Raw genomic sequence first — 12323 nt, 5'->3', positions numbered from 1 at the left:
GTGCGCGCATACGCGTACAGTAATGTAAACTAGGCATTAGTTGAGTATTTTCTTCATTGCTAAAACTAACTTTATTTTCACCTTTCAAAAACAGAATCCTTTTCTAGTGTAGAGGCAACGCCATGAGTAATGAATACTATCTTGTTATTATTTCTCAGTGAGTCACTTAATTCATTGTTATTAACCTTTCTTCAGACACTCTTCTTCCTCTTCTTTCTGGGTTTATACAGCCTTTTGCTACCTATGCTGTTGGCACCATTTGTAATCCCATATACTTGTGTCCAGTCCCTTACACATACACTTTATGCCTCCACCCAATATCAGGGTATCCTGATGCGCCTCTGCTCCTTTCTGTACAGAGACATGAACCAATTCCCCTACATACCTTTATCTGGCTGAACTTGTCTTTACATTGAATAAACTCTCCTGTGATCATCCCCACTCCACAAATACAGGACGTAGCTATAGGAACCTGTGAAGGTCCAAACTATGCCTGTCTCTTTGCAAGGAACGTTTCTTGTTTTAATCTCACACAGGACATCTCCGTCACCACTTTTTCAGATACCAATGATAGTTGATGTTGCTCACTGGTTTTGTGTGGAATTCAAAAGTTTTGTTATTTTTGCTGTCAGACGTAACAACTTTCAGCTGTTTCATTCACTTATGACTTATCTCTTCCCTTTTGAAGAGACGGTTTAGTGCCGAGTATACATTACACTCCGGGTATTTCACAACTTCTTTGGCTATTCTTTCTTCCACCTTGTTTCCTGCAAGAACTGCAATACCAGCCTCCGCATCCAGCACATAATTCTCAGGAACCTCCGCCATCACCAGTGAGATCCCACCACCAAGCACATCTTTCCCTCCCTCTCCCACTGCCTTTCTGTTTTCTGCAGTGATCGCTCCCTGTGCGACTCATTTGTCCCTCCCCACTGATTTCCCTCCTGGCACTTCAACTTGCAAGGGGAACAAGTGCTACACCTGCCCCTCCCTACGCCTCCTTCCCCACTACCATTCAGGGCCCCAAACAGTTCTTCCAGGTGATGTGACTCTTCATCTGAGTCTGGGGTCATGTACTGTGTGCGATGCTCCTGGTGTAGCCTCCTGTACATGGGTGAGACCTGACGTAAATGGGGAGAGTGTTTCACCAAGCTCCTACACTCTGTCCACTAGATCTCCCTGCACCACCCATTTGAATTCCATTTCCATTCCCATTCCCATTCCCATATGTCAATCCATGGCCTCCTCTACTGACATGATGAGGCCACATTCAGGTTGGGGGAACAAAACCTTGTGTTGGTAGCCTCCAACCTGATGGTATGAACATCAATTTCTCAAACTTCTGGTAATGACCCCTCCCCCCCACCCCACCTGCCCAGCCATCCTGCCTTCTCCTTCAGCAGTCCCCATCCCTTTTTCGTTCTCTCACCTTGTCTGCCCATCGCCTCCCTCTGCTGCTCCTCCCCCACTTCTTCCATGGTCTTCTATCCCCACCTATCAGACTCCCCCCTTCTCCAGCCCTGTACCTCTTTCAACAATCAACTTCCCAGCTAGTTACTTAATCCCTCCACCAACTTTTAAATCTTCTCCTCATTTTTTTTTCTTCGGTCCTGCCGAAGGGTCTCAGTCTGAAATGTTGACTGTATTCTTTTCCATAGATGCTGCCTGGCCTGTTGAGTTCCTCCAGCATTTTGTGTGTGTTGCTTGGAATTCCAGCATCTGCAGATTCTCTCTTGTTTGCAATTTCTTTGTTGAGTTTGTTCTGATCACGGCAGCACTATTGTTCTGAATTATGTCAATCAACAAAATGCAAAAACTACACAAAAAATACTGAAAACACTCAGGTGATGCAACATCTGTGGAAAGAGAAAGTGAATTAATGTTTCAGGTCAAAGGACCCTCTGGTTGAATTGGGAAAAAGTAAACAAGCTAATTTTCAGTTGCTGAAAAAGGGAGTGGGGATAGGTAAAGCAAAGTGAATATCTCAAACAGTATGAGATTAAATGGGTTGAGTTGGCAGTTAGAAACAGGTTATCCTCCTTTTACTATGGGTCTAAATTCAGGAGGAGGTAAAACCAGGCCCATTTGCTTCCTCTTTATCAGAGATTTTCCCTTTTGTTGCTCTCATCTGTCCCTAACCTTTTCTGCAACTGAAAAGTAACTGGCTTTCTCTTTATGATGAAGGCTCTCAGATCCAAAACATTCTGTTTCTCTTTCCACTGAGCTGCTGAGTATTTCCAGCATGTTCTATATTTATTCCAATTTGTTATTGTCTTTGGGGAAGTCAAACATTAATTGGATGACCTTACCTTAAGATATGACCTTCAAGACACAATGGTGAATTTCACAACTTCTGACGTTCAGTCCTTTCAAGGTTGTGGCTCGTGCTTTCAGCATTCTGTATTTTTCTTTCTCTTGTATCGGGGATTTAATTAATCTCCATTTCACATATTCTGCAGATGAACCTTTACCATTCTGCTTCAGCTGGCACCGTCACAGTAAATCTACAGTCTATCAGATACAGATCCTGTTGTTAGATCCCTCTGCTCTCTCCTCTTCCTCTGAAACCTCAAACTTGCTGATTTCTGACTTTCCCCAGTTGTGATGAAAGGTTATGCGGCAAAAACATAACTCAGCTCACAAATGTCAGCTGATGTACTTGGTTATTTTTGCACCAGAAATCCAGGATTTAAAGCTGCTAAATTGAATTAATTTGTTGATATTCTGACTATTTAATTTCCCCATTTTCTGCAGCAGCTTTCTTCTGGATTGCATTGCTCTGCACTTAATATAATCTGATATCCCTGTTGTTGTTTTCCTTTCCTTTTCTTTTTACTAAGGTTGAGGCAGCTCAGTCAGAAGCCAAAATAGTTGTTCAGTACAGTGAACTGGTGGCTACAGCCAGGGATGAGTTCAGGAAAGAACTGGAAAGCATCACTCCAGAGGTACAAACTGGCTGGAAAAATCTCAGTAAGTATATGATTCCTTCAGTCCAGAGGAAATAGATGCAGCTTGTTCAGTCTCTTCTTTTAACTCAAGCCTCCAGACAATGTCCTGATGAGTCTTTTCTACACTCTCTAGTTATGTCTTCTAGAGTGAATCATTATTGCTTCACAGCAAATGAGAGGAGAGGTTTTGTTTTGATGTTTTTATGCATCTGTAAACAATAATAGTGAGAAGATCGCTGAATTGTAATATGGGCAAAAACCCATAATTTATATAGAAGATTATACTGCATGCATAGACAAATGAAAGGAAGTAGCTGAATGTTACTGATATTTTACACAAAGACAGGCCATGAGTGGGATAGTGCTGGTAAAAAGTAGGATCTTGGATGATGATTGTATTTCATAAGGATCATTGAAATAGAAATGTGTATATTGGTTTCCAGAAACTTGGTTGAACAAAACCAGCTTAAAAAGGGATGAAACAAAAGCAAAGTGCTGGAAATGCTCTGCTGATCAGGAAGCATCTGCGTAGGGAGACCACTGAAGGTTTGTGTTGATGGCCTTTTATCAGAACAAGGAAAAATTTATGTGAATTTAGTTTCAAGGAAGGGTATGGGGATTGGAAGACTGAGACCAAGAGTGATTGAATGACAGATTTTGGCGAAGCTGACAAATAGGATGGTGAAGGCTTGTTAAAAGCAGCTGCGGATATAAGACCACAAGATATAGGAGCAGAATTAGGCCATTTGGCCCATCGAGTCTGCTCACCATTTCATCATGGCTAATCCAGTTTTCCTCTTGGTTCCAATACTCTGCCTTCTCTCCATATCCATTCGTACCCTGACCAATCAAGAATCTGTCAGCCTCTGCCTTGAATATACGTGAAGACTTGGGCTCCACAGCTACTTGTGGCAAAGAATTCCACAAGGTCACCACTCTCCGGCTAAAAAAATTCCTCCTCATCTCAGTTCTAAAAGGACGCCCTTCTATTCTGAGGCTGGGTCCTCTGGTCTTGGACTCTCCCATCAGAGGAAACATCCTCTCCACATCCACTCTATCAAGGCCTTCCACGATTCAATAGATTTTAATGAGATCACCTCGCATTCTTCTGAATTCTAGTGAATACAGGCACAGAGCCATCAAACACACTTCCTCACCAGACTCAACTACAAATTAACCTTTAGGGAATCCTGAACAAGGACTCTCAAGTCCCTTTACACCTCCGTTTTTTGTATTTTCTCTCCGTTTAGGTAATAGTCAACCCTTTAATTTCTTCTACCAAAGTGCATGACCATACACTTCCCAACACTATTCCATCTGCCACTTCTACACCCATTTTCTTAATCTGTCTAAGCCCTTCTGTAGCCTCTCTACTTCCTCAAAACTACCTGCCCTTCCACCTATCTTCATATCACCTGCAAGCTTGAAACAAAGCCATTAATTTTATCATCCAAGTCATTGACATACAAAATAAAAAAGAATTGGCCCCAGTACAGACCCCTGTGGAACACCACTAGTCACTGACAGCCAACCAGCAAAGGCTCCCTTTGTTCCCACTCTTTGCCTACTGCCAATAAGCCACTGCTTTATCCACGCTAGAATATTTCCTGTAATACCATGGGCTTGTAGGTTGTTAAGCAGCGTCACGTGTGGCACCTTGTCAAAGGCCTTCTGCAAATCCAAGTACCCAACATCCACTGTTTCCAACAGATATGTCAGTCAAAATTTTCCCTTGGCTGACTCCGGCCTATTTTACCAACACACACACAAAGTGCTGGAAAAACTCAGCATCTATGGAAAAGAGTAAACGATCAACGTTTTGGACTGAATCCCTTCATCAGATGTTCTAATGATGGGTCTTGGCCTCAAATGTTGACTGTTTACTCTTTTCCTCGGATGCTGCATGGCCTGCTGAGTTCCTCCAGTATTTTGTGTGTGTTGCTTGGACTTCTGGCATCTGTAGATTTTCTCTTATTTGTGATTGACCTATTTTATCATGTGTGTCCACGTATCCTGAGACCTCATACTTAATAACTGACTCCAACATCTTCCCAAACACTGAGGTCAGACTAATTGGCCTATAGTTTCCTTTCGTCTTAAACAGCGGAGTGACATTTGCAATTTCCCAATCTTCTGAAACCACTCCAGAATCTAGCGATCCTTGAAAGATCATTACTAATGCCTCCATAATCTCTTCAGCTTCCTCTTTCGGAACCCTGGGGTATACACGATCTGGTCCAGATGACTCATCTACCTTCAGATCTTTCATTTTCCCAATAACCTTCTCTCTAGTTATAATAACTTCACACACTTCATGCCCACCATACCACTAGTGTCTTTCATAGTGAAGACTGACGGAAAATACTTAGTTCATCTGCCATTTCATTGTCCCCCTTTACTACTACTCCAACATTGTTTTCCAGTGGTCTGATATCCACTCTTGCCTCTCTTTTACACTTTATGTATCTGAAGAAACTTTTGGTATCATCTTTAATATCATTGGCTAGCTTACTTTCGTATTCCTTCTTGCCTTCTCAATGACATTTTTAGTTGTCTTCTGTTGGTTTTTAAAAGCTTTCCAATACACTAACTTCTCACTAAATTTTGCTCTATTATATGCCCTCTCTTTGGCTTTTATGTTGGCTTTGTCTTCTCTTCCTTGAGAATACTACTTCCTCTTTGGGATGTATATATCCTGTGCCTTCAAAATTGTTTGCAGGAATTCCAGCCATTGCTATTTTGCCGTCATTCCTGCCAGTGTTCTTTTCTAATCAATTTTGGCCAACTCCTCTCTCAAGCCTCTAATTCCCTTTACTCCACTGTAATACTGATACATCTGACTTTAACTTCTCCTTCTCAAATTTCAGGGTGAATTCGATCATATTATGATCACTTGCCTCGAAGGGCTCTTTTACTTTAAGCTCTCTATATATCAATTCCTGTGCACTGCACAACACCCAATCTAGAAAGCTGATCCCCTAGTGGGCTCAGCTACGAGCTGTTCTTAAAAAGCTATCTTATAGGCATTCTAGAATTTTCCCCCTCCTGGAATACAGCACCAACCTGAATTTCCCAATATACCTGCATATTGAAATCCCCCATGACTATTGTAATACTGCTGTATTGGCATGCATTTTCTATCTCCTGTTTTAATTTGTAGGCCACATCCTTATTACTGTTTGGGGGTCTCTGTGGTAACTCCCATCAGGGTCTTTTTCCCTTGCAGTTCCTGAGCTCTATCCACAATGATTCACCATCTTCTGACTCTGTCACCTTTTTCTAATGATTTGATTTCACTTTACCAACAGAACAATGCCATCTCTGCCTGTCCTTTTGATGCAATGTGTATCCTTGGATATTAAGCTTCCAAGGATAGTAGAAAGAAAAGAATGAGAACTGAGAAAGGAACGAATAGCGGAGTTCAGTTACAGAGCACTACAATTGCTAGAATCTGAAGTAAAAAAAAATATATTGGAAGTACTGAATAAGATAGAAGTGTTGGAAACTTGGATTTGTTGCTTTCATTGTCGATTCCTGATGGAGTGTAGCATGTCTGATTCTGATTTTCTCTGGTGGCCTGGTGTAAAGTCACTGATCTGTTTCTTTCTTCACACACTAAGTTTGACTTACTGAGTACTTCCAATGATTTACCTTTTTTTTTTAAAAAAAAAATAAAAATTTCAGTGTCTGCAGTTTTTTTTTGCTTGAGGAAAAAGATTAATTTGGTTAAACTGTGAGGAAAAGGTTAAGTACAGATTAACAGATGTGTAGCTGCCAAGAATTGGCCTGGTCACTCTGGGCTGTGGAATGTTCAGAGAGCAATGAACATATTTGGTCTGCAGTACATATGTAGGAGAGGGAGGAAGTAATTTTCATGACTGCTGTTGCAATTATGTACTAGTATTGTGTACCCAGCAGTATAGAAGTTGAAGAACATTGGAAAGTTGCTGGTAATCAAATGATTCCTACACTATATTCTTTAAGCCCCTTGTTTTTAAAGAAAAAGAACTGTAATGGCTTTAATTGCAACCCTAACAAAACATTCTTGCCTGAAAGCTCTCAGTAGTAGTATGGGTAGTGTCTGAGAGTGCAACTAATTGTAAGATAATTTTGTCTTTGTCGTAACCTTGGGCCAGCTACTAGTCATTCAGGAAGGCAAATCTCAGAATGAGCAGGCATAGGGCATAAATACATCCTGAAAACACACGTCTTTTAGAATGGGAGTATATTGCATTTTGCGCTTTCACACTTCACCAGTGTACTTTCTTCATGTAAGTAAATTAGCTTTCTTTATACTGTACGGCTTTCAGAACAAGGTCGTGTATTTAGTTTATGCATGCAAGATTGAAAGGGAAAATCTCTAGATGTGTGAATACTGAGTAAGTTGGCCAGCAACTGGAGTGAGAAACAGTTGACATTTGAGGTTGATGACCATGTGTGAAGGTCATATTAACTGCTTTTCTCTCTACTGATGATGCAGGGCTGTCGAGTATTTTTAGCATTTTCTTTTCTCATTTTAATTAACTTTTTGTTTAGGCTTATTTCATATCTTATTTCCAACAGTTTAGAAGCGAAACACAGTAAAGGTAGTGACATTACACATTTGTAGCTGCTGTTCTCATTTAGACTGGAACGGTTTGTGTGACTACCTGTAGTGTTGTTATCAACATGGAATAATTTTTCCCACCCTTTTCATTGCAGAAGTGGCTGATCTAGGTGAGTCTGGCTAGTTTGTTTCAAGCTCTTCTGAAATCATTGACTTCAGCTACATTCATTAGGCTGGGAGTTCCATCTCAGCAAAATCAGGAGCTTTGAGTTGCTTGTCACTGTAAATCAGGAAGTATTGTAATGCTCCATCTCTTCAATCCTGTGACATTTAGGGAACTTATTTCAGCAAGTATTCTTACTTGAAATTATAAAATGATGAAAAGTAAATAGCCTGTGGCACAACTATACTCGTGCTTTTAGATGAAAGTGATCAAATTTTGGGAAATTGTTTTAGAAAGCTCAAGCTCTATAATTTATGAAGGAAAAGCTGCTTATAGGGTAACTAGAGCATTGCTGGAAACATAACTGCCAGATTGTCAGTAGTGAGGTATACAGGGTTCAAAAATTTAAATGTCAGCATCTCAGTTTTCCATTTTGTTTAATGGATAAATTAATTGTAATTAATTATCTGAATGGTGGCCGATTAGGAAAAGGGGAGATGCAACAAGACCTGGGTGTCATCATACACCAGTCATTGAAAGTGGGCATGCAGGTACAGCAAGCGGTGAAAAAGGCGAATGGTATGCTGGCATTTATAGCAAGAGGATTTGAGTACAGGAGCAGGAGGTACTACTGCAGTTGTACAAGGCCTTGGTGAGACCACACCTGGAGTATTGTGTGCAGTTTTGGTCCCTTAATCTGAGGAAAGACATCCTTGCCATAGAGGGAGTACAAAGAAGGTTCACCAGATTGATTCCTGGGATGGCAGGACTTTCATATGATGAAAGACTGGATGAACTAGACTTATACTCGTTGGAATTTAGAAGATTGAGGGGGGATCTGATTGAAACGTATAAAATCCTAAAGGGATTGGACAGGCTAGATGCAGGAAGATTGTTCCTGATGTTGGGGAAGTCCAGAACGAGGGGTCACAGTTTGAGGATAAAGGGGAAGCCTTTTAGGACTGAGATTAGGAAAAACTTCTTCACACAGAGAGTGGTGAATCTGTGGAATTCTCTGCCACAGGAAACAGTTGCGGCCAGTTCATTGGCTATATTTAAGAGGGAGTTAGATATGGCCCCTGGGGCTAAAGGGATCAGGGGGTATGGAGGGAAGGCTGGTGCAGGGTTCTGAGTTGGATGATCAGCCATGATCGTACTGAATGGCGGTGCAGGCTCGAATGGCTGAATGGCCTACTCCTGCACCTATTTTCTATGTTTCTGTATTGAACTAGAGACTCAAAAGGATTCTTGCTGTGCTGAAACTTGTGATTTTTGGCAAGGCATCAGTTTAAGTTTACAGTAGATCCTGGCATAGTGAAGACCAAATTGGATAGACTGTTGTGCTGGATAATTATATTGAGGCAACACACACAAAATGCTGGAGGAGCTCAGCAGGCCAGGCAGCCTTTATGGAAAAGAGTACAGTCGACGTTTCGGCCAAAATTCTCCAGTATTTTTTGTGTTTTGCTTGGATTTCCAGCATCTGCAGATTTTCTCTTGATTGTAATTGCATTGAGGCATCACTTATGACTTTAATGGAATTTTCCTCCCACATTTAGGTAGTAGCTATTGACTCTACTCTCTGCACCTACATAAAGAACCACTATTTGGATCATCAACTCTATACCTCTGGGAGAGGTGGGATGTGGAAATAGGAAAGTGTGAGGTGTAAGTTGTTTGTACTGCTGGGTTGAAAGGAGATCTTTAGATGCATTTTAAGGAACATATTTTCTATGGTTTCGGTCATAACTGGGAGCAAGTAGTGGGATACTATCCTCCACTCAGTATTCCTTGAGGGAAATTATCCTGGTTTTATTGGAAGAGATTGCTTGTTATACAGGAGGCTTGGTTTATTTTTGACTATTAAATTGGTTGGTCAGAAGTTGATTCTATTTTGCTGTTCAGTTCATTGTTGATACTATTTTATTGGGTGATACAGTATGGTCATTAAAACATAGGAGCTCCCCAGTTTATTGAAGATCAGCATTACAGAAATCTGACTTTATGCAAATTCTCCATAAAGAATATTTCAAGATAGAAATGTTGGTTTCCAAAATGCAAACATCTTCAGGGCTTCATTGAATAGAGTAGCAGTTAATGAATTTAAAAGACAACTTGTCCTAGGTGGTGTGTGTGTGGGTTGGGGAAGGGGAAGAAATTGTTTACATGTAACCTTCCCACAGTAATCAGATACCATTGTTTTTAAGAATGCAATTGCATATTTACTGGCTACTTAAGAGGTTTGCTTTGGAAACTAACAAGGCAATCTCTTTCATGATATTTAAAATATTTTAACAAACAATACAACATCAGTTGACATGAAGACCATCGAAATTAGCCCTTGAATGTGGGACATTCTAATTCTGTACCTATTGAAACTACATGGGGGAAGACAATAAGGATATTGATCCTCATTGAAATTGTTTACTTCTGATTACATAAAATTAGTTTATGGACAGTTCTCAGGAAGAGAACTCTGACATAACCCATGAACTGCTTGAACAAATGGAAAGGAAGAAAGGGAATTTCCTAACTCTAATGCATTAATCTCAATTATCAGGATAGTGTTACTACCTCCAGAGTTACAGTGACATATGTTACCTGAGGCTATTTATATTTATTCTGCATTTTGTACTTACTTTCCTTAGCACACCTTTATACTTAAAGTCTAAAATACTTACAGTTTTAGAATTATTTGCTAATTCATCAGATGAGCAACAAGAGTTAAGTGTTTGGAGCATGAGCTTTACATTTAATCATCTCCTCTGCGAAGGAAAGTAATACATTGTTGATCAGCAATCGAAGCAATTCAGCTTATTACCAGATGCCTTAATTGGTGCTTGTTTTCCTTGTGTATATGTCATTCATTAAATATTCTGAGTAAAAGTACAATTTAAATGTTATTACTCTTAGTGTTGCCATTTATCTTTTTTTCTTTCAATTTATGAACAGTATTAACATATTTTTACTTACGGGTTATTCATAAATGCTGCAGAAACTGAGGATATTGCTAACCTGGTAAAGTTTGTAATTTGCCATTTTTATTTAGCTTTCACAAAGGGAATATGCACAAGGATTTAATAGTAAAATACAAAACCTTTAGCATTCAATGAACAGCCTCCAGTCCTAGTAAATCCCATGTATTTCAGTGATATTTTTTTTTCCTCTCTGTTTCTCTATACTACTGAACACAGCAGACTTACTGACACCTAAGTGTACATTTGATCTTTTCTTTGGTATTGAGGAGGATGACTCTATGTTGAAATTTCGAAATGTATAGCATGGTTGATACCTGATCTACTAATCATGCATACCCTTGTTCTCTACTGTGTTCTAATGTTTTTCCCCCAAACTGTAGCTGGCCAGCTGAACACTGATGACCTTAATTCTTTGATTGCCCATGCCCATCGTCGCATTGACCAGTTGAACAAAGAACTGGCCGAACAGCAAGTTCGAGAGAAGCAGCGCATTGAAAAGGCACTTGAGCATCAGAAATTGGAGAATAAGAAGGCTTTAGAAATAGCAGTGACAAAAGCCCTGGAACATTATCAATCAGAAAGGCTTCTGGAACAGGACAAAAAGGCAAGACCTGTGCCCAGTCACTTACTAGTTTTACTACTAAGCATCTTGCCCATATCTACAAATTACTTTTAACATCTACAAATTACTTTTAATATTAATCAGCAGCATCAATCATTGCTGAGGTGATAATGTGCCAAACTGGTCTGAAACCTGCTTATTATGTATTGGAGAAGAATGATTTTTCACATACAGATGACTAATCATTTCTGCCCGCATATTGTCCATATCCCATATCCCTATTCTGTGCATATTCCTGTGTCTAAGAACTTACTAAATTCTTCTGTCATATCTGCCTCCAGTTCCACCTCTGGCAGCACATTCTATGGACCCACTACTCTGTGTGTGTGTGTGTGTGTGTGTGTGTGTGTGTGTGTGTGTGTGTATATATATATATATATATATATATATATATATATATATATATATATATATATATATATACGCACACACACAAATGCCTTTCACATCTTCTAGTCACTTAACTGACTAACATCATTTGTCATTTGCAGATACAATAATTTGCAATTTCAGTCCTCAAAGGCATAATCTAATTTTTTAGATTATTACCTCCAATCTTAGATCCCCAATCTGTGGAAATAATTTATCTACCCATTGAATCTGCTTAAAGTTTCGAAAACCTCAATCAACTCACTTAACCCACTCTTTATCCCTTCACCTACTTTCTACAAAATGCGGCTCTGGTTTATGTAATCTTGTAGTTTAAGATTTGAGCCAGACTCATAAGTTATGCAGCAGTTGCAATGAAGCAAATATATCCTTCCTTAGCAGTGGCAGCCTGATTTGCCTGGAAGTCTAACCAGGTCTGTATGTAGCTGTAACATAACTTTTGCCACCTTGTATTTCAGTCCTTCAGATACAAGAGATAGCATTTCTTTTCGATTAGTTTCTAGAAACATAGAAAATAGGTGGAGTAGGCCATTTGGCCCTTCGAGCCTGCACCGCCATTCAGTACGATCATGGCTCATCATCCAACTCAGAACCCTGTACCTGCCTTCCCTCCATACCCCCTGATCCCTTTGGCCTCTGTTCTCTGTTCTATGTTTGGTACTTTAATCTTACGTAC

General features: G+C 39.9%; 1 protein-coding gene across 3 annotated transcripts in view; it reads left to right on the top strand.

Moving 5' to 3' along the window:
- The window catches only part of immt (inner membrane protein, mitochondrial (mitofilin)), a 48779-nt gene that overhangs the window by 24951 nt on the left and 11505 nt on the right, over positions 1-12323 (top strand). For 2 of the 3 annotated variants that reach the window (XM_072256647.1, XM_072256645.1), the window contains 3 exons: positions 2841-2970; positions 7650-7664; positions 11016-11239. In XM_072256647.1, the coding sequence (XP_072112748.1) occupies positions 2841-2970; positions 7650-7664; positions 11016-11239 (369 nt within the window). The remainder of the gene's footprint in view (positions 1-2840; positions 2971-7649; positions 7665-11015; positions 11240-12323) is intronic. The other variant, XM_072256646.1, reaches the window with a different exon arrangement.

Source organism: Mobula birostris, chromosome 4 (assembly GCF_030028105.1).
Source record: "Mobula birostris isolate sMobBir1 chromosome 4, sMobBir1.hap1, whole genome shotgun sequence".
NCBI classification, from domain to species: Eukaryota; Metazoa; Chordata; class Chondrichthyes; order Myliobatiformes; family Myliobatidae; genus Mobula; species Mobula birostris.
This window is presented reverse-complemented; position numbering and strand designations above follow the sequence as displayed.